Raw genomic sequence first — 21,572 nt, forward strand, 5'->3', positions numbered from 1 at the left:
TTTGTTGGTGTTAAGCTCAACTCTCTCTCTCTCTGGCAGATTGGTTTAAACTTTAAACCCTAAACCCTGCGCTTCAAGATTTTCCGGTATGTGAATTTACAAGCCCATAACTTTTGTCAAGCGTTTCTTCTTTTTGTTTCTAGGGCACAGTTTAGGAGTCGAAATGCTTAGCAATTCGTGTCCCTGCAATCGAAGCTCAGTCCTCAACCATGAACTGTTTCCCATTTTCTCTCACTTTCTCATCATATATGAAAAATGCTTGCAAAAGCTTCAATTTTGCACCACAAACTTAGGCCAAATTCATATGAGTTTATATATAAAAATTGAATGAAGTGTTAAAGTTTTTCCTTAATTAAACATTGTGCTGTGCCCCTCTTGATATGCATTGTTTGTATTTGCTTAATGATTCCCACCCCTCTGCCTCTTCTTTTTCTGTTTGTTTTAGTGTTTTACTTTTCATGTCTAATTTTCTAAATGTTTAGCTTACTGAGTGTGATTAGAGTACCTTTAGTCCTGAAATGACTTGTGTGTTGAACTTCTCTATAAATTTGGAAGGTGAAGGGCAGACACAGTGTTAGATTGGGCATGCTTTTGTGAAGATGCTCCTAAGAAAACAAGGTAATTTTGGCATGTATACAGATTCTTTCTTCTCTATGGAGTCAAGTATGTTGGTAAACACCGATCAGAAAAATAAAATGTTCACAAATGTCTTTGGCTTCCATGATGTTTGTCATTTAATACTTCTGGTGGCATGTACAGGAATCACTTCTTACCATCTGCTTTATTTTTCCTTTTTGCAGGCATACGCCATTTTCATTTGAACTGCTGTAACATTTACACTTTTTCAAAAAGGTTTTCATCCTTGCCAAATGGGCCTTCTTCTGAACATGATAGGAAAGTTGTTTCCTCCATGGATAGGGTTAGTTGCGATAATTCGAGAAAAGTTGAGGGTGTGAGACAAGTAGTTGATGATGTGTGCCAAGTATTGGAGGGTCGTCCTTGGGGACCTACCCTTGAGAATGCTTTATCAATGCTTGACAACAAACCTCAATCAGAATCAGTTATTGGAGTCTTAAGGAGACTGAAAGATGTAGGTCTAGCATTTAATTATTTTCGGTGGTGTGAGAGACAAACTGACCAAGCACATTGTCCCGAAGCATACAATTCACTTCTCATGGTCATGGCTAGGAGTAGAAATTTTAAGTTCTTGGAACAGGTCCTGGAAGAAATGAGTATTGCAGGAATTGGCCCATTTAATAACGTATGTATTGAGTTAGTTGTGAGCTGTGTTAAGTCACAGAAGCTGAGAGAAGCTTTCAATCTATTGCAAACCATGAGGAAGTTCAAATTCCGCCCAGCATTTTCAGCCTATACAACTCTAATTGGAGCTTTGTCTACAGTTCCTGAATCTGATCTCATGTTGACTCTCTTTCATCAAATGCAGGAGATAGGTTATGAAGTTACTGTGCATTTATTTACAACTATTATTCGTGTATTTGCCAAGGAAGGCCGAGTTGATGCTGCTCTCTCCTTGTTGGATGAGATGAAGAGCAACTCTTTTAATGCGGATGTTGTTCTTTATAACGTCTGTATAGACTGCTTTGGTAAAGTCGGTAAGGTGGATATGGCCTGGAAATTCTTTCATGAAATGAGAATGCATGGCATGGTGCCTGATGATGTGACATATACTAGCATGATAGGAGTTCTCTGCAAAGCTGAGAGACTAGGTGAAGCGGTGGAGTTATTTGAGGAGATGGATGTGAATAGGAAAGTACCTTGTGTGTATGCGTATAACACCATGATCATGGGCTATGGTTCTGCTGGAAGGTTTGAGGAAGCATACAGCTTATTTGAGAGGCAAAAAAGAAAGGGGTGCATTCCGAGTGTGATTGCATATAATTGTGTTCTCACTTGCCTAGGGAAGAAGGGAAGAGTAGAAGAAGCGTTAAGGATTTTTGATGAGATGAAGAAAGATGCAGCTCCCAATCTTCCAACTTATAACATTCTAATAGACATGCTTTGCAAGGCAGGTAACCTCGAGGCTGCTCTGCGTGTTCGGGATGCCATGAAAGAAGCTGGTTTATATCCTAATGTTATGACTGTAAACATAATGATTGATCGACTCTGTAAAGCTCAGAAACTTGATGATGCTTGTTCTATCTTTGAAGGAATGGATCACAAAGTTTGCACACCAGATGCAGTTACGTTTTGTTCTCTTATAGATGGCTTGGGTAAACAAGGAAAGGTAGATAATGCCTACAGGCTTTATGAGAAGATGCTGGATTCTGATCAGATTCCAAATGCTATTGTATATACATCCCTCATCAGGAACTTCTTCAGGTGTGGTAGAAAGGAGGATGGTCACAAAATATACAAAGAAATGGTGCGTAGGGGCTGTTCTCCTGATCTGATGCTTCTTAACACCTATATGGATTGTGTTTTCAAGGCTGGTGAAATTGACAAAGGTAGATTTTTGTTTGAGGAGATAAAGGCTCAAGGATTCATCCCGGATGTGCGGAGCTATTCAATCTTAATTCATGGCCTTGTAAAAGCAGGTTTGGCACATGAAACCTATGAATTATTTCATGCGATGAAGGATCAAGGCTGTGTATTGGACACCCGTGCTTACAATGCCATCATTGATGGATTCTGCAAATGTGGAAAGGTGAATAAAGCATACCAGCTGCTGGAGGAAATGAAAACTAAGGGTCACCAGCCCACAGTTGTTACTTATGGTTCTGTCATTGACGGGCTTGCCAAGATTGACAGACTTGATGAAGCATACATGCTTTTTGAAGAAGCAAAGTCAAAGGGAGTAGAATTGAATGTAATTATTTATAGTAGTCTTGTTGATGGGTTTGGGAAGGTGGGTAGAATTGATGAAGCATATCTAATCATGGAAGAGCTAATGCAGAAGGGTTTGGCACCTAATGTTTACACATATAATTGCTTGCTTGATGCACTTGTGAAAGCTGGTGAAATTGATGAAGCCATTGTTTGCTTTCAATCCATGAAAGACTTGAAATGTACACCCAACCATGTAACTTATAGCATTCTCATAAATGGTCTTTGTAGAGTTAGAAAATTCAATAAGGCTTTTGTGTACTGGCAAGAGATGAAGAAACAAGGGTTACAGCCCAACACAATCACCTACACCACCATGATATCCGGACTTGCAAAGGCTGGGAACATAAGAGATGCTAGTGGGCTTTTTGAGAGGTTTAAAGCCAGTGGTGGCATTCTCGATTCTGCTAGTTATAATGCTATGATAGAAGGATTAAGTAGCGGAAATAGGGCAATGGAAGCATATGCACTTTTTGAGGAAACTCGGCAGAAAGGTTGTCATATTCATACCAAGACATGTGTTGTTCTGTTGGATGCCTTGCACAAGGCTGAATGCCTTGAGCAGGCAGCAATTGTCGGTGCTGTGCTTAGGGAAACTGCAAAGTCTCAACATGCTTCAAGATCATGGTAAAATTGCATATCGTGCAATTTACTGGAGGGATTAATAGATGTGTTTTGCTCAGTGAGTGGTGATGACACAAGGTGCCTTCTCATGCATTCATGCTGATGGAGCAAATATTGGGGGATGGGAGATCTTTTTTCTTTTTTTTTCCTTCCTGAAAAGTCTTCGTTCCATCAATTCCTTAACATGATTGAAGTCGCTCTCTATAGAGGTAACTCCTTTACGATTACAATTGTAGTTACTGAAATTGGATGCATGTATCTGGAATAGGAGTCCTGAGTCTCATGACTTTTGGGACTACGCCAACATGTTATTCCTCCTGAAAATGTTCTGATTAATTGAATATTCAGGGTTGTAACTTTTAAAATCTAGAATTCTATGGTGTTTTAGTGCATGTGTGCTCAATATTGTCTTGTGCTTTTTGGCGCATGCATAATATACAAAAAACACACAGTTTGGTAGAGGAAAGCTGTGTGAATGATGTGTAATTCTTCTGGCAGATGTTGGCCTTTTCTCTTTCCCTTTTCCTTTTGTGCTGATGTGGTTCTGGCAGATTTTCAAATTTCCATGATTCTAAATTCTCAATACAAATGATTCAGTTTTCGACCATTTTTATGTATTGATGTTGTAGCAAGAGTTCTATTGATGCAACCTTTGCATTGACTAAATACTTATGGTTGCAGGTATATAGTGTTTCGAATTTGTCTCGGTTGTGAGATGTCAAGGAAATTGAGTTTGAAGAGAATGAACCTTCCTTCCAAGATGTATGTCGTCCAGCCCAACCTCGGACTCTTTCTTCCCGACCTATTTTACTCTTTGCAACACTAACTTCAGTCGCCGTTATTCAGGAGCATGAGTTTGTTTTGAGAACCAATGGTTCTTGATTGAATACAGTGCCTTGCCAATTATTCCGGATACTCGGTTCAATTGAGTTAATGGGCCTCTTTGGAGGAGCAGCCCCCCTCCCCTACAAAGAGGGCAAATTTTTGGTTTGTATGGCCGATGGCCTATGTTGGATATAGTCGTTGGGCGGGTCATCTTCTTCTGTAAATTTTTCTCTTTCCTCCTGAGCATAGGAAAATTTTGTAAGTGACACCCAATAGCTAGTTCTATAATGTTATACCCAAGCACTTTATGTTTTTGGATAAATTAAATAAATATATATAAAGCAAAAGGCAGAGAATGGTAAAATATTCAAAATATCAAAAAATGTCTTTGGTTAATGCAAACATTAAGAATTGAAATTATTAATTAAATGAGAATAATATGGTAAATTTATACTTTTTCATATTTAAAAAAATTAAAATTAAAAGAAAAATAAGATAATAGATTTTATTTTTTCCCACTAACCTTTTTGCAAGCGCTTCAGCACTTAAGAGGTTATTTTTTTTAAAAAAAATTAATTTATTTTAAAATTAAAAAAGATAATGGGTAGTTGTGTTCCATAAAAATAGGATACGTGATTTTTCTTTTAATTTTAATTTTTTTAATATGAAAAAATGTGAATTTACCATATTATTCTCATTTAATTAATAATTTCAATTCTTAATGTTTGCATTAATCAAAGGTATTTTTTGATATTTTGAATGTTTTACTATTCTCTGCCTTTTGCTTTATATATATAGATTATTATTTTTTAATTCTAAAAGAAATTTAAATTTAAAAAAAAAAGGCTAAGAAAGCCAATATTCATGCCACGTGTCTTAACGGTATGGAAATTTGAAATATAGCCACTATACAGAAAGATACGCGGTGCACCAAAGTGTAGAGTGTGATGCGCTTCGTTAATGTAACCGTTAACACGGGAGTGTCCAACGGATATTTTTACAGCTTTTCAAATTTCAAATTTTCAAACGAAAGGTAAACAATATTTTACTTTCTTTATCTGTATCATCAAACCCCTCCACCAACCCTTCATTCTCCTCGTTCTCCTCGTCATCAAGTCCCATCTCTCTCTCTCTCCCTCTTCTTTGTTCCTTCTCTGCGATTTCAATGGCTATGGCTCTCAGGCCCATCGATAATGCTCTTCCAACCACACCAGAAAGGCCGAAAAAGCAAACCAAAGTTCCTGTTTCTATCCAAAAGCAACCCGAGTTTGGGGTCAATGATGAAAACCAGGCTCCACTTCCTGCAGCAACCATTGATGCCACCATTGATTATATCTCTTCTGAGAATCTCAAACCCATCTCAGACCCTGATTTCAAAATTCTGGTAATTTTCCAAATTTCTTTTATTTCTTTCTGTAATTTAGAACAAACCCAACTGGAATTTGGCAATAAATTCTTCAATTTTTGGAATTTCAGAGCTTGAATGAGGGATTAGATTCAAAGGATTGGGTGAAGGTGTGCGAGTCTCTGAACAATGTTAGGCGTTTTGCACTCTATCACTCTGCTCTTTTGTTTCCTACTCTGTAAGTGCCTTTTCTTCTCTTTTTTCTATTGTCTGCTGTAATTAGTTAACAAATCGACGTCTTTTTGTCAGTGATAGCGTTAACATGTATATTGTGGTATGAACAGAGAGAAAGTTATGGTGGTGATGGTTAAGGCAATGAAGAATCCCAGAAGTGCTTTATGCAAGACATCCATTATGGCGTCGTTTGATATCTTTAAGGCCTTTGGTGACAGTTTATTTGACTCTGCCACCTCTGCTGCATTTGATCAATTGGTGTGCACCCAATACAATTTTTGATTTTCTTAATTTCCTTTTCCATGATCATATTTTCATCATCATTTTGTTATATTCTGATGGACGGCTTGGATTGTTTGATTGGTTCACAGCTGCTGCAACTGCTGCTGAAAGCGTCTCAAGACAAACGGTTTGTGTGCGAAGAAGCAGATAGGACCCTGAACACAATGGTGCAGTCTTTGACTCCTCTGCCTTTGCTTCAAAAGCTTAGAGCCTATGCTTCCCATGCCAACCCCCGAGTCAGAGCCAAAGCTGCCGTTTCCGTCTCAGCTTGTGTCTCTAAGATGGTAAATACTTAATGAAGTGTTCTCTTGTCTTCTAAGCATAACATTTTTTCTCAAGCAAAATGGGGGTTTTCTACCAATTTCAGGGGCTTGAAGGAATGAAGGATTATGGGCTGGTCTCTTTGGTTAAAATGGCTGCAGATTTGTTGAATGATAGGCTGCCGGAGGCAAGGGAAGCGGCACGGGGTATTGTGCTTTCGGTGTACAATGCCTATACAGAGAATGAAGAGGAGAAGCAAGAGATATGGCTAAACTTTTGCCAGTCTAATTTGACACCAATTCATGCTCAGTCCATGGTCAAAATTACTTCTTCTCAGTAGAGTTTAGAAGATAGTGATTAGTGATTTTGCTGGTAGAAGCAGCTATAGTCTGAGTGCTACTTTGGCCAGTGATTCTGCTGGTAGAAGCAGCCTGGTAGCAGCTACTATGTTAGGAGTGTTACTGGTCAAATGAAAGGGAAGATGAGTTTACATACATCTTCCAGTTTCATGTAAATTTCTTCTTAATGAAATTTTCATTGTTAATTACGAGCCAACCAAGTGACCAAAAAAGTGATACAGCGATCCTCTTTGTGCATAAATTTTCAGTAATTTATTTGTCTACAATATTGTTAGGGCACCTAGTCTTCTACAGCCAGCAACAAATTATCAGTAATTTCTGGTGTGTGCAACTACAACATGCCACAATTGCAAGCCAGCCATTCATTTCACAAACAGATTAAAATCATCTGCTCAATATCCCAAAAACAGATTAAATTCATTCCATCAGCAGATTAAAATCAGCTGCTCAATATATGTACAAGTGAAAGTCAACATAACTCATCTAAGCTATTCCCATGCATTGTCTATTAGTTTGAATATATGAATCCTACGTTTGAAAGATTTCCCGTTGAAATCATTTGATTGAAAAGAAAGAAATAAAAAGACATCCCTACGAGCAAAAACTGCACCCTTCGCTATATTTTGTGACAACCGGGTCATTCACATCTGCTCTTGCATATTCCACAACCACAAGGAAATAACATATTCACAGTTTACCCTAACAAACCTTCAGTTGAGATTAGGGAGACCCAAGCCATCCTAACATCAGAAATTATAGAACCCTAAAACCAAAAGCCACCCTGATTGGAGGCAGCACTTGAAACAGGAAAAAAAACCAAAATTTCAATCATGTTCAACCAAAGAGCGCAAAGCCATCTCAACTTCTTCAAAAGGTTGCCCGGCATACAGCGGAAGCTGCCCCTTTTTCACAAATATTACCTTCATGTTATCTGATTTTATTGCTTCACGAAGTTCCTACAAAAAATAAAGCCCCTTTCTCAGCTTAGCACAGATGACAAGAATGACAGAAAAAGGCATGTCTAATGGGAAGTTGTCTTTGAGACAATTTTAAAAGGTGTCACAGTATGTTGGACAATACAATAGTGACTCAAACATAAAGATTTGATATGGGTAAGTTTAAACTTTTCTAAAATCAAATTATAATTCTTACTTTGTTTGGCAAAGGAGCAATATCAGCACTGAAATCACCCAGATCTTCAAAAAGAGACTCCAATAGGAAACAGAAGTTATTGGCATCAGCACGGTCCTCGAAAGCAACAGTATATGAAGAATCTCTCTGGTTTTGGGGCTGAGAACTGAACTTTAAAGTATAAAGTCCTCCTTGCCCCTCACTACCAGAACCTCTCCGCATCAGAATAACCTGGCATGGGATACATACTATTTCGATTGTCAGTTGGAGACAAAAATGCTTACCCGAACACAAAATAAGATACCAAAACACAGACTTTATTGGTTTGATAAGTAAAACTTGTAAATGAAATTCATAACGGGGCATAAAAGGTTAAAGAAATACAGCTAAAATGGCACTATAGAATGACTAACAAAATCATAAAGCATAAGCTAGAATTGTAAGCATCCATGAAAATTTTATGGTAGCACCAATGAGTAAGTAAAGTTAAATGGTTGCCTAAGATGGCTTGGGCAAATGCAACAAAGTCCAATTGCTAAACAGGCAGCACAATTTTAAAAATATGTAGTAAATATGGAAAAGTTTCACAACATACCAAAACATAAGGAAGATCCAACCACCATGGATCAATCTCATTCTTCGATCTATTGCCACTGACTTTGTTAGGCACTCGTTCCTTTCCAGCTTCTTTGTGTCTTGAACTGCCATTTACATGATCACCAGATTTTATGGTAGTTTCGTGGACTTCTTTCTTCAAGCGAGACTTTTTCTTCCCCAACTCTCTTGATTTTTTTGACTTTACTCCTTCAGATGACCTCCCTCGTCTTGTCCTCTGGACGGTACCTAAAATTTAGCAAATCAATAAAACAGCCAGACTAACAACAAACCGGTCTTTGTGCAATTTAAAAACTTTACCATTCTTTGGTTCAATAGTTCCAACTCCTATGTCCTTTCCACTATCCATTTTTCCAGTTCCTTTGTCCAAATGGTTCCCATCATCTTGCAACAATTTGGGTTCTTCCTCCAAAGTCTCAGAAACACTTTGTTCGAAATCCAACTCTGGCCGGTTTTCATCATGCTCTTCCAAACCTCCAAATCCCTTGGGACTTCTTTTCGCCTCAGCCTTAAATTTAAGCTTTTTCTTAAACATCAATCCCCCTTCCCCCTCTTTCAAATTCTCATCTTCACTATTCTCATGCTTTCCAAAGTCTTTCACATATGGACCCTGTAACTTCTCCCTTTTAGAATTCAACCTATTCTGCAACTTAAGCAACCGCTCCCCGACTTCTTTTTCAATACCGATTCTATTCCTTGGCATCGAACTTTCATCAATAACATCATCTTCGTCACCAACATTTCCCTTCCCTTCCTTTTTCTCTTGCTTTCGCGCTTCCCTTGCCATTGCTCTAATTTCTTCTATTTTCTCATCCAACTGGAGCTCATCCAAATAAACCACATTGCTCAATCCAGACCCAACATTTGTATTCAAAACTTTCCCTTTGGATAAACTTAAACCTGAACTCTTGGATTTCCTATTTTCCTCATCAGGATTGTCATTTCCCAGTAGCCAAACAGTAAAAAACGCCTGAAACAAATAAGCCCCAACCAAATACGCCCCAAATTTAAGGACAGACTTCGCAGATAATTTACCAACAATGCCATTATACTCCGGTGTCGTCTCAGATACGCTGAATTCCTCGACCTTATTGACTTCTCCGGCAACGACGTCGCCTTGGTCGGAGCTACGCTCGAGATTAGAGTCGTTTTCATATTGGGTTACGGGGGACTCAATGGGAATTACGGGGCTTGTTAGGGGTTGTTCGGGAAGGAGAGGGGTTCTGGGTGGCGGGTCGGGTTCAGCTAGGGTTTTGAGGATTTTCGGGCGCAGATAGTTTTTCCGTCGTGTGGGCTTTGATGCTAGGGCAATAGAGGCTGATAGGATGGGTTTGGTTGGTTTGGCGGCGGAGCAGATTGGAGGCGTGAGGAAAGGGAAGGTGGCGCAATGCGCACCCGCCATTGCTGGTTAGGAAAGGAAGGTGCTTCGGTTTGAATTTTCAGCTAGAGTGTATTTGAAGGGCTGGCCCGAGCTAAATGCGAATGTAGCGAAATTAGTTATGAGCCCGTTGAGTTGAGGCCCTTCTTTTGTAGCCCATTTTAGAACAAAAAAAAAAAGAATAAATTTAATTTGAAGAAAGAAGAAATTTTAAAAAAAATGTAAAGAAAAATTCATTGACACAAAACATTAAATTGTATCTCATGTTCTTTAAGAGGTTTTCGAACGTGAAAACTCATTTTGTAAAACGATAACAAATGTCGCCTTAAATTATTTTGTTACGAAGATAATGAAATTATTTACCTATTAAATTATATGATAGATTGATAAATAACCCACTCCTTGAAGCTTGTATCATTGTGTGATGAAAAGTGCCAATTGGGTTTGTTGAACATTGTGCTAATGAGGTTTGTTCAAGAACACCAATAAAAAAAAAAAGGAGTGTTTTCATTTGTGTTATCGTCTAAGGGTTCGTTTGAGACTGCTTCTCTAGGAAGTACTTCTGCTCATAAGTCTTTCTAACAAAAGCACTTTTATTATAAAAATCTTAAATTTTCATAAAAAATTAAATTGATTTGTGGAAAAGCACTTGGAAGTGCTTCATAAAGAAGCACATAGCAGGTGCTTCTCTAAAATGCGCTTCTATAACCCAGAAGTGCTTCTAAACTTTTCTGCTAAACCATGTCAGAAGCGCTTTTGGTTATCAGACAAAAGCGCTCCCAAATACGCCCTAATTAGAGCATGAGTGTGATTAACTTCTTATACGCAATTTGGAACCACAAATAGTTAGCACAGATACCAAACCTTGGCCATACCGTTTTCCCAGATCGCAAGCAGCCTTTGCTTCTCCTATATGAGACAACTTGTATGTAATTGAATGCCTTCGTTTTGTCGCCAACATTTTACTTTTGTTAACAGATGTATGTCTGCATGTATAAACCAAATCAGTTTTGCTCTCTGTTGGTTGGAGTCACAGACTCACAGGTACAGCCCTTACCACTCAGCCTTATAACAATCCCACATCGGCTGAACCAGAGAGGCATTGACGAGAATGGGCGTATAAAAGTAGAAACAAGACATGAATATAAGCATACCTTTCTCGGCCTTTTGGCTAAGATCAAGTGTAGTATCTGTTCTTATCAGTTTAATATCTGATACGTGGACCAATGGTCCACACGATATTAAATTAATTTCTTTAGGGGGAGGGTCCACCACAGTAGCTTGCTATTGGGACTCTTGCGCGTCGCTCAAGCGTTGCACTACTGCATGAGCCTGGCGCACCCCACCAAATCTAGTTCGAACTTAAAATTATCCTCTCAATTGCAAGCCAACCATTGTGTATTTTGTAACACCGGAGGACGCATCCTGAGAAAGAGAAAAATATATGCTGTGAATTTGCAGGCCTTTAAACTCCGTTCTGGACACATGATATGTGTATGCCTTCAAACTCTCGTCTTTTGCTGCCCACAACAATTTGTGCCAGTGGGATTTTTGGTGTCACGAAAATTTTTGGTGCCCATGCACCTTTTGTTAGAAGAAAAAAAAAATATATACCTTTTGTATGTACATGCTTGAAATTCAAAATCTACATTTAATTGCTGGAATTTTTAACATTTCATCAATAGATGTATGTATATGGAACCCAAATTATTTCTGTGGCTGAAATTCTTTTGTTACAATGAACGAGAAGTGGACCTTTTGTTTATCATAATCCTAACTTATTTTTGGACTCGCCCTCATCAATTGAACTAATGTCAAAAGTTTAAGAAGATGAAATTTATAAATTTGGAAGAATAATATGATAGATTATTAAATAAGTGTTATGTATTATGTTAAGATAAGACAAATAAGTGCAGTAATTAACGTGGGTAGTGGGTGATGTTCTATAGGATAGTTTGTTCCTACTACTTGTAGTTAAAGCTTATTGATAGTGGATGAATCTTTTTCTCTTGTGTAGACCAACTATCATCCATGTTTTATCTATCTATATATAAGATACACTTCTATAAAGGTGTATAATTTATGGAATAAATATGAAGAGAATTATTAACTAAATAACTTGGTTATTTAGAGGTTAAAATTCCTTTATAAACCCCGTTTAAAAGAGGTGAAGGTTCCTCCATAATGCCCAATTCCATACTTTCATTGTTTCTCCTAGTCTTTTACTTCAATCCATATCAATAATTCACTCCTTGAAACATCACTGTGATGAAAAGTGCTAATTACGATGAATAGTGAAAGCTAAGAAAAGAGTGTAATGTTCTAAGCAATTGGGAACCGTCCATAGTAAGTACACATGCCAAACCTTTATTTTATTTTTTTGATAAAACACACACCAAACCTTGGCTATACCTTTTTCCCAAATTGCAAGCCGCTTACATGAGAAATACAGTCCTTTGTAGCCAACATTATAGCCCTTACCACTCAGCCTTATAAGCACGCTTTAGCTGTTTGTACCAATCCCACATCGGCTTCACCAAAGAAGCATGGAAGCGAATGGACCTATAAGAATGGAAATAAGACAAGAGATTAAGCATACCTTTCTCGGCCTTTTGGCTAAGATCAAGTGTAGTATCTGTTCTTATCAGTTTAATATCTGATACGTGGGCCAATGGCTCACATGATATTAAATTAATTTCTTTAGGAGGAGGGTCCACCATAATAGCTTGCTATTGGGGCTCTCAAGTGTCGCCCAAGCGTTGCAATATTGCATGAGCCTGGCGCACTCCACCAAGTCTAGTTTAAATGTGTCATTTATAAGTCTTTTTGAGGACTTATAGAGGGAGTCAAGTCTATTTTTGGGTTTGAGTTTTTTATAGATTAAAGAAGAGACTGATTCTTACGAGTTCAATCAAACCTTCAATGACGTCTATTTGTATTATTTGTGATCTGAAGAAAATTCTGAAAAAGAAATAAACTCTCTATTTGTAATTTTAAGAACATTCGAAAAAAGAAATAATCTGTCTCGAACATAACAAATCACAAATTGCATTTCTATACTTATAACACTGCATGTACTTGAATAATGCCACAAACCTTATTGAGTAAGATTGTTCTTCTGAATTTGCAGACCAAGACTTCAAACTGCATGGCTCTGGGTCAGTATGTGAACCCAAATTATTTTTTATGGCTGAAAAGTCATTTTATAAAGCAATTAGAAATATCGGTTTAAATTCTTTTGTTACAATGAAATAGAAGTGAATTCTTTCTTATCATAATTCTAATTAATTTTTTGACTCATCCTCCTCACTTGAATTAATGTTAATGGCTTGAGGATTAAATTTGTGAATTTGAAAGTTGAGTGTTTCTCTGGCACTTTTTTCAGCATTTTTTAGCCAGTGATTATGTCTAGTCTAAAGTACCACATCGAAAATGCATAAAAAGTTAAGAACGAGACTAATGTATTAAAAAGGAATAAAAGGCACTTCCAAACATACTTACCTGGACGGGATCTATGAGCGATCAAGAAGGTTCATGGCCTAGGTTGGTGACCTCCATTGCACTTAGGAGGGGTGCCCGCATATGGTCTCCTCAACGTAGGAGAGCCAACGTCATAATTTGTTGTAGTGGGGGCCTGCGTTCGCGCGGTCCCTTCCTCAATTCAATATCAACTTTATGCAACTAGCTAGCAAAATAGGCTCATTCCTCGTCTTCCTCAAGTTGATTTTACCTTTTTGTCTGGTATAATTGTTTAATATATCCAGCTGTGACATGCAAAAATAATTGTTAATTTATCTCTTCAATTATGCAGTGACATGCAAAAATAATTTTTGACTGGACCTTTTCTGTCAAACCATCCATAAATTGCTTCGTCAGTATCAATCCTTGCATATTATAAATTGATAAATAAGTGTTACATATTATGTTTTTATTTTATTCATATTTCATAGACTTGCATGGGCCTGGCGCACCCCATTAAACCTAGTTCAAACTTGCAATTCTTTAGTTGTAGAGAAGAGCTACAGGCCCATGGTCTATTCGATGATTTTCATCGCAAATGGAAAAAGAACTAGCGCCCTCAAGCAAAATGGCCCAGCAAGCTGTTAACAGATTGAGGTGTAATTCTTAAATCGTTCGTTTATAAAAGGTTTAATTACTATTAAAGTAGACCGAACGTCTATTTTAAGGGTAAAATAAGCGAACTCTTTATCTATCGTAGACCTAACTTATTTCCAAACTTATCCTCATCACTTGAACTATGATCAAGGGCTTAAGATGATTAAATTTGTGAATTTGAAAAAGTTATATGATAGATTGATAATTAAGCGTTACGTATTATGTTTTATGTTTTAATTTAATTTTATTAATATTTCATAAGTTAGTTTAATAATTACTCTGTATGATGAGAGATTCCCTTAATCCCTCATCCAACGTGAGTACTGGGTGCTGTTCTGTGGGATAGTTTGTTCCTTTGTAGTTAGATGTTGTTATAGCGGATGAAGCTTGATAATTATTAACTAACTTTTGGTTAGAGGTCGGGTTCCTCCACAAACCCCACCTAAAAGACGTCAAGGGTTCCTACATAAACCCCACTTAAAAGAGGTCAAGGATTTCTCCATAATCCCCAATTCCATATTTTCATTGTTTCTCCTAGTTTAAGCCACTCCCTTAAGCATCATTGCGATTGCATAATGAAAAGTGCTAATTAGGAGCTGTTTGATAACCATTTCAATTTTAGGTTTTAGTTTTTAGTTTTTCTTTGTTGTGCTAGAGTATAGAGGAAAATGAGAGTGAGTATGAGATTGAAAGAGAGGATCAGAGGGGAGGATGGAAGAGATGAGTAACAAAAGTGAAAACAATTTGAAATAGATTTCAGTTTTTAGTTTTTGTTTTCACTTTTGTTACTCCTCCCTCTCATCATCCCCTCTCATCTTTCTTCTTAATCTCATCTCCACTCTCATTCACTCTTCCATTCTCCCACTTTTTCCTCTATACTCTAGCAAAAAAAATGAAAAATGAAAAAGAAAAACTAAAATTGAAATGGTTATCAAACGGGCCCTAAATTTATTCAACATTAATATTTTGGTGCTAATGGGGTTTGTTTAAAATTGGATGTTTTATGAAGATTTTGTATGAATAGTGAAAACTAGAAAAGAGTGAAGTTCTAAGCAATTTGGAATCGCACATAGTACACATACCAAACCTTGGCCATATACCCTTTTCCCAAATTGCAAGCAGCCTTTTGCTTCTCTTATATGAGAAATACAATCCTTTTTTAGAACGTGTATGTAATTGAATATCTTTGTTTTGTTGCCAATATTTTAGCTTTGTCAACGCATGTATGCATGTATAACCCAAATCAATTATGCTCTCAGCCTTCGTAGCCCCCTTTTGCTGTTTGTAAATGTTGAACAGTCCCACATCGACTGGACCAATAACCATGGAAGTGAATGGCCCGATAAAAAGAGAAACAAGAGATGTGAGAAGGCATACCTTTCTCGGCCTTTTGGCTAAGATCAAGTGTAGTATCTGTTCTTATCAGTTTAATATCTGATATGTGGGTCAATGATCCACACGGTATTAAATTAATTTCTTTACGGGGGAGAGTCCATTACAATAGCTTGCTATTGGGGCTCTCAAGTGTCCCAAGCGTTGCACTATTGCATGGGCCTGGTGCACCCCACTAAATTTAGTCTAAATTTTTTAGGGATATTGACTGGAATGGTTGTCTAATTATTGCTTGAGTTTTATTTTGATTGGTCAATTAAAATTTTTATTTTAATAGTCCTTCAATTCCTTGTTTAGTATTAAAATTGTCATAATATCAAAGTATGTCAAATATTTTGTGAAATTGAGGCGCAAAATCGTCGAAGTCTGTCCATCCCTACAAAGCCATCTCTAGCCCTTGCCCTTCGTTCCCTCTATCCCCTCTACCCTAAATCTGTGAAGAGGTTGGTGGATATGGTAGGATGAAGGGGAAGAGACGAAGGATTGGCTGGAGTAGGAGAATAGGGATTTAAATGATAGAGCGAAATGGGGTTGTTCGAACAAGAAGACTACTCTCATCGTTTGCTCCACTAACATTGTTGTTGCTTATATGTTCGTTCTCACTACGCTTCTCTGTACATCTACTCCATTAACATTGTTGCTGGATTGAATTGGTAAAGCGATTTGCTGTAACTTTTATAATTTAACGGAGAACCCTTTGTTATGCTCAAAAGGTAAAGGCACTAGGAGCTTTCCAGAGATGCAATGGTGGAATTGCCACAACCTTTGAAACTGAAGTTACCAATGAGATAGTTGAGAGGTTGAAAACCTTGAGGCCCAAAGCAAATTTTACTAAGCGGAGAGGAAGGTGGAAGACAGTAAACAAGTGTTTGTGGCAGAGCCGGCCTTGGGTAATCTGAGGCCCAGGGCAAAAATCTAAAGTGTGCCCAAAATAATGTAAACATTAAAATTATAATTTTTTATCAAGTAATTAATTTTATTAAAATTATAGCATTCATTGTTTTTACAACATAAGCCTTCCCGTTTGTTATTTTTTGATGATAATAATTTGAGGAAAAATGTCATCGTGTTCATCCATAGGGAATTTGCAGTTAATTTCTCCCACATGAAACTTTTCTAAAAGTAAATCTGCCATTTTTGCATCATAAACTTTCAATTCATTTTCATTTTCTGCTTATTCTTCCAAATGAATATGAACAATTCATTTGGTAAATCTTCAGATAAATTTTCATGTTTAAACCAAGTAATCCATTACAAAACTCACGTTCTCCTTGCAAAACTGATTAAGACCCAAGAAAAATCATCTTTGTTGTTTATCTAGGTCTGCACCTGAAACCCATCTCAATTCTCAATGAATAAGTTCTCAATTGGCGATCTTGAATCTGCAAGAATGCCTATATAAAGTGATTATTTGGAAAATAGCAGCAACATAGGAAATAAATAGACAAAGAGAAAGGACTTACAGCTCTGTTGGCTTCGTCTCTTCTGTCATGGAGGGGAAATGATAAGAAAGACGAAAGAGAGAGGCAATGGAGAGGAGAGAGGCCGCGGTGTGACTGTGAGTGAGGGATGATAGGTACATATATAAGAAAATTGAGACAACAAGAATCTAAACCCTAGTGTGGTCTGGTTTTGTTTTGTTTTTTTTTTGGAATAGGATTAAAAAACAATATATTTGCTAGCATATATGGGTGAGCACGCGCTTTTGGGAAGGGAGGATTAAACAAAAATGCACGCTTGGTTTTTTATTTATTTATTTTATTTGTTTTGTTCTATACGTATATAATATATGGCTTAACTTTATTTTTTTGGTGCCCCTTTCAATTATGGGCCCCGGGCCCAGGCCCCAGTTGCCCTCCCCAAGGGCCGGCTCTGGTTTGTGGATACAATTGAAAGAGAGAAGAAGCCTTTGGCTCTGGTAGCTCGGTCTAGCAAAACTAGGGTTCTAATTTCGGGGAGCTTCTAACATATGGACGGTTTTACCCCTCAATTTAACGGTAAAATTGACAGACTTTGACGGTAGGACCATTTTGATACTAAGAGGGGTGTATTCAATTAGGATTTTAAAAGACTATTTTGGGATAAATAAGTCTTGTGGTATTCAATTAAGACTTTTAAATAATCTAAATAAGTCTTGTAGTATTCAATCAGGACTATTATGATATTTTAAAGAAGGTGTCCAAATCTAGTGGTATTTAATTAAGACTTTAAACAAGTAACAAAAAGTCTTTTGGTATTCAAAAACTTGCTAATTTCGATGAATTTTTTTTTAATTAGGAATTTGTGTGACTTTTTAATATGAGGTATAAATACCAAACCTTATCCCAAATCTCACCCTAACCCATCAGACTTTTCATGCGAGATTTTTTATTATTTTTTTTCTGCTAGAGAAGATGAACAGCTCCTCGTGAAAATGAACAGTTCTTCGTGACACAAGGTATTGCTTCCTTCTCATGTTGTGTCTTCTTGCGTTTATTATCTGTATATTTCCTATATGCCATGTTTTTGTATATCGACTGTGTCTTTAGCCCTTCGTGGGTTTGTTGCTATTGCTGGTGGTATTGCTTCGTGGGTTTATATATGGTAGCTCTATAGCCCTTCACAACTATTGATGTTTCGTGGGTATATATATGATAGCTTTATGGCCATTCACATGCTCTGTTTCTTGGTTATCAATTGCTGCTTCGTGTCAGGCTGTTCATAGATAAACCATATTGCTATCATGTATTATATATAACAAATGGGAGAATCAAACAATTGATGTTTATGGTCTGAATTTTATATAAATATATATATATATATATGGTCTACGTTTATTGTCTGTTTATGGCTATCATGTACTATATGATCCTATATATATAAATTTTTTTTTTCATTAGTGTTCTTTATTTATAAGGTCTGCGTCTTATAACCACTAGCTAACTTTTTTCTGTCATATTTCATTCAAAGCATTGCCATTTATTCATTCAAAGCATAGCCATTTTTTGGGTACTTGTTCCTCACCAGATGATTGAAAAGTACATGCTTTGAGGTGCTAGTTTACATTACTAGGGTGACAGTGTGTTTTCGTATGCCCTGGCTGTGTGTTCTAAGTATTATCATAAAAGGTATTATAATGTTTTGCAGCCTCATAAATTGGTACTATTTTCTTCTTTTTATTGTTTTGCAGTCTCGTATAATGTCACAACCGAGCATGTATGAAAATAATGACATAGAGGAAGAAGAAATTGATGAAGAATTCGTGCATCATTGAACTAGACATTGCTCATCATCCAACTAAGTTGGTTGGTTAGCATCGTACAAATAAAAAATCCATATAAATTCTTATAAATTCTTATGATATAAATCTTTAAAATCCAAACATAAAAAATCCTGAGTATAAAAAATCTTTAAAAAAAATCTTATAAGTCATTACATTCTTAAATAGTCTTTTAAAATCCACTAGACTTATTTATCCATAAATAGTCTTTTAAAATCTCAATTGAATACACCCCCCTAAATGGAGAGTTGGAGGACTATGGAAATAAAAATTTTAGTTGGTGGACCAACATGAAACTCGAGCAATAGTTGGGGGACCATTTCGCTCAATAACCCTTTCTTTTATTTGTCACTAAAAGAACATTCTGAAAAAGAAATAAACTATATTGAACATAACAAATAACAAATTATATTTTTTTATTTTAACACTTCCAGTACTTAATAATACCATAGTATTGGGGATGGGGAAAAAATGCTTGATGGGGATGGGGATGGGAATGACATACCCACCCCCGATTCGACCCATTGTCATCCCTAGTATTGAGGATCATTGTTCTTCTATGAATTTGCAGACCAAGCCTTCAAAGTGCGTGTCTTTGGGTCAATATGTGAACCCAAATTTCATTTTATAAAGCAATTACAAATGTCGGCTTAAATTCTTTTATTACAATGAAAGAGAAGTGAACTCTTTACTTATCATAATTCTTACTAATTTTTTGACTCAGCCTCATCACTTGAACTAATGTTAATGGCTTGAGGATTAAATTTGTGAATTTGGAAGAACATGTATGTAATTGAATATCTCCGTTTTGTCGCCAACATTATAGTCCTTACCACTCAGCCTTATAAGCATGCTTTAGCTGTTTGTACCAATCCCACATCGGCTTGACCACAGAAGCATGGAAGTGAATGGACCTATAACAATAGAAACAAGACATGAAGATAAGCATACCTTTCTCGGCCTTTTGGCTAAGATCAAGTGTAGTATCTGTTCTTATCAGTTTAATATCTGATACGTGGGCGAATGGCTCGCATGATATTAAATTAATTTATTTAGGAGGAGGTTCCACCATAATAGCTTGCTATTGGGGCTCTCAAGTGTCGCCCAAGCATTGCAACATTGCATGGGCTTGGCACACTCCACCAAATCTAGTTTAAATGTGTCCATTTGTATTATTCTTTATTTTGGTGTTAGGGGAAGGGGAGCTACCCTATTCTAACTAGGATATATCAAGGCTTTTTTGAGGACTTACAGAATGAGTCTTAGTCTTTATGTTAGTTTTTACTAATAAACAAAGAGACCGATCCTTACGAGCTCAACCAACCCTCGTTGGCGTCTATTTATATTATTTGTAACTTGAAGAAAGTTCTGAAAAAGAAATAAACTGTCTATTTGTAATTTGAAGAACATTTTGAAAAAGACATAAACTGTCTTGAACATAACAAATCACAAATTGTATTTCTATATTATAACACTACATGTACTTGAATAATGCCACAAACCTTATTGAGTAACATAGTTCTTCTGAATTTGCATACCAAGCCTTCAAACTGCATGTCTTTGGGTCAATATGTGAACCCAAATTATTTTTTATGGCTGAAAGTCATTTTATAAAGCAATTACAAATATCAGCTTAAATTCTTTTGTTACAATGAAAGAGAAGCGAACTCTTTACTTATCATAATTCTTTTTTTCTTTTTCTTTTTAATCAAATAGAAACTTCATTAGATAAACTTCAACGGTACAATCAAAGACATCAACAAGACATCTAAAATACCAATCCCGAGAGGGCAACAGACTAACATGCTAAAAACACAACTAACACGGATAAAAGCCGTACTAAAACTACTAACCCACATCACCCCAATTAACCATAAGCCTAAACAAAGCCCACAAACCCAACATAACCAAAACCCTAAAACAACCCATGAGCCTATACGAACCCTACCACCACCACCTGATGAAGCGTTGTTGCGGCCACACCCACCATTGCATTCGTAACAGATCTGGGGAAAATATGATTTCCAACGATCTACTTGCACATAAGAGCGAACAAATAAAATAAAACAACAACTTTGCCAAAGAACAATTGGGTGATTTGCAGCAACCTCCGTCAAAGAAGATATAGAATTAAATTTAGAGAACATGAGCTACGTCAGGGAGCGAATTTTGGGAGCATGATTTGATTGAGAACATAGACTAAAAGGGGTGATCAGGAACTTCAATCTAACCATGGCTCAAAAGAAACCACCACAATGGACTATTTTTTATAACACCCCAATGGACTTATTCACTAACCTAAAAGGAAAGACGAGAAGAGAAGAGGGGGAGGAGGGGCAGTGACGCTTCTTCCTCCCCCCTCTATGAAGTTTTCCTTTAAGACTCATAGAGGGAAAGAGTGACTAGAGTTTCTTGGGAGCCTAAACTATTCTTGAGATTTTACTTATCATAATTCTAATTAATTTTTTGACTTGCCCTCATCACTTGAACTAATGTTAATGGCTTGAGGATTAAATTTGTGAATTTGGCAGTTGAGTGTTTCTCTAGATTAATTAAGCTTGTCAAATCGCATGCCTCTCTGGCACTTTTTTCATCATTTTTTAGTCAATGATTATGTCTAGTTTAAAGTACCACATCGGAAATGCACAAGAAGTTGAGAACGAGACTAATGTATTAAAAAGGAACGAGAGGCACTTCAAAACATACTTACCTGGACGGGGTCTATGAGCGATCAAGAAGGCTCATGGCCTAGGTTGGTGACCTCCATTGCACTTAGGAGGGGTTCCCGCCTATGGTCTCCTCAACGTAGGAGAGCCAACGTCATAATTTATTGCAGTGGGGGCCTGCGTTCGCGCAGCCCCTGCCTTAATTCAATATCAACTTTATGCAACTAGCTAGCAAAATTGG

General features: G+C 37.0%; 3 protein-coding genes and 1 long non-coding RNA gene across 6 annotated transcripts; 2 read left to right on the forward strand and 2 right to left on the reverse strand.

Moving 5' to 3' along the window:
• On the forward strand, nt 18-4,615 carry LOC18791697 (pentatricopeptide repeat-containing protein At3g06920). 2 transcript variants are annotated; one of them, XM_020570895.1, is made up of 5 exons: nt 18-86; nt 556-618; nt 801-3,677; nt 4,150-4,230; nt 4,315-4,615. In XM_020570895.1, exons 2-3 carry the CDS (start codon nt 600-602, stop codon nt 3,473-3,475), a joined length of 2,694 nt encoding a protein of 897 aa, XP_020426484.1. In that variant the 5' UTR covers nt 18-86; nt 556-599; the 3' UTR covers nt 3,476-3,677; nt 4,150-4,230; nt 4,315-4,615. The 2 variants fall into 2 exon arrangements, with proteins under 2 accessions (XP_020426484.1, XP_020426479.1); XM_020570890.1 differs by having other exon boundaries at nt 4,150-4,615.
• LOC18791260 (crescerin-2) lies at nt 5,276-6,970 on the forward strand. Its single transcript, XM_007223129.2, has 5 exons — nt 5,276-5,677; nt 5,770-5,876; nt 5,983-6,130; nt 6,244-6,438; nt 6,522-6,970. Exons 1-5 carry the CDS (start codon nt 5,459-5,461, stop codon nt 6,753-6,755), a joined length of 903 nt encoding a protein of 300 aa, XP_007223191.1. The 5' UTR covers nt 5,276-5,458; the 3' UTR covers nt 6,756-6,970.
• On the reverse strand, nt 7,173-10,279 carry LOC18789638. 2 transcript variants are annotated; one of them, XM_007222829.2, is made up of 4 exons: nt 8,821-10,274; nt 8,501-8,748; nt 7,927-8,136; nt 7,173-7,730 (listed from the first exon to the last, which is right to left on the reverse strand). In XM_007222829.2, exons 1-4 carry the CDS (start codon nt 9,920-9,922, stop codon nt 7,599-7,601), a joined length of 1,692 nt encoding a protein of 563 aa, XP_007222891.1. In that variant the 5' UTR covers nt 9,923-10,274; the 3' UTR covers nt 7,173-7,598. The 2 variants fall into 2 exon arrangements, with proteins under 2 accessions (XP_007222891.1, XP_020410587.1); XM_020554998.1 differs by lacking the exon at nt 7,173-7,730 and having other exon boundaries at nt 8,044-8,153; nt 8,821-10,279.
• On the reverse strand, nt 16,377-18,249 carry LOC109946637. The gene is made up of 2 exons (XR_002269738.1): nt 16,870-18,249; nt 16,377-16,788 (listed from the first exon to the last, which is right to left on the reverse strand). It is a non-coding gene; the product is annotated as an uncharacterized LOC109946637 (long non-coding RNA).

This window comes from Prunus persica, chromosome G1 (genome assembly GCF_000346465.2).
Source record: "Prunus persica cultivar Lovell chromosome G1, Prunus_persica_NCBIv2, whole genome shotgun sequence".
Classification (NCBI taxonomy): domain Eukaryota; kingdom Viridiplantae; phylum Streptophyta; class Magnoliopsida; order Rosales; family Rosaceae; genus Prunus; species Prunus persica.

Coding starts and splice junctions, on each gene's coding strand:
- LOC18791260 (XM_007223129.2), top strand. CDS start 5,459: ATGGCTATGGCTCTCAGGCCCATCGATAATGCTCTTCCAACCACACCA. Junction 5,678..5,769: donor ACCCTGATTTCAAAATTCTG/GTAATTTTCCAA, acceptor TTGGAATTTCAG/AGCTTGAATGAGGGATTAGA. Junction 6,131..6,243: donor CTGCTGCATTTGATCAATTG/GTGTGCACCCAA, acceptor ATTGGTTCACAG/CTGCTGCAACTGCTGCTGAA.
- LOC18789638 (XM_007222829.2), bottom strand. CDS start 9,922: ATGGCGGGTGCGCATTGCGCCACCTTCCCTTTCCTCACGCCTCCAATC. Junction 8,749..8,820: donor AACTATTGAACCAAAGAATG/GTAAAGTTTTTA, acceptor GCTAAATTTTAG/GTACCGTCCAGAGGACAAGA. Junction 8,137..8,500: donor TGGATCTTCCTTATGTTTTG/GTATGTTGTGAA, acceptor ATCCCATGCCAG/GTTATTCTGATGCGGAGAGG.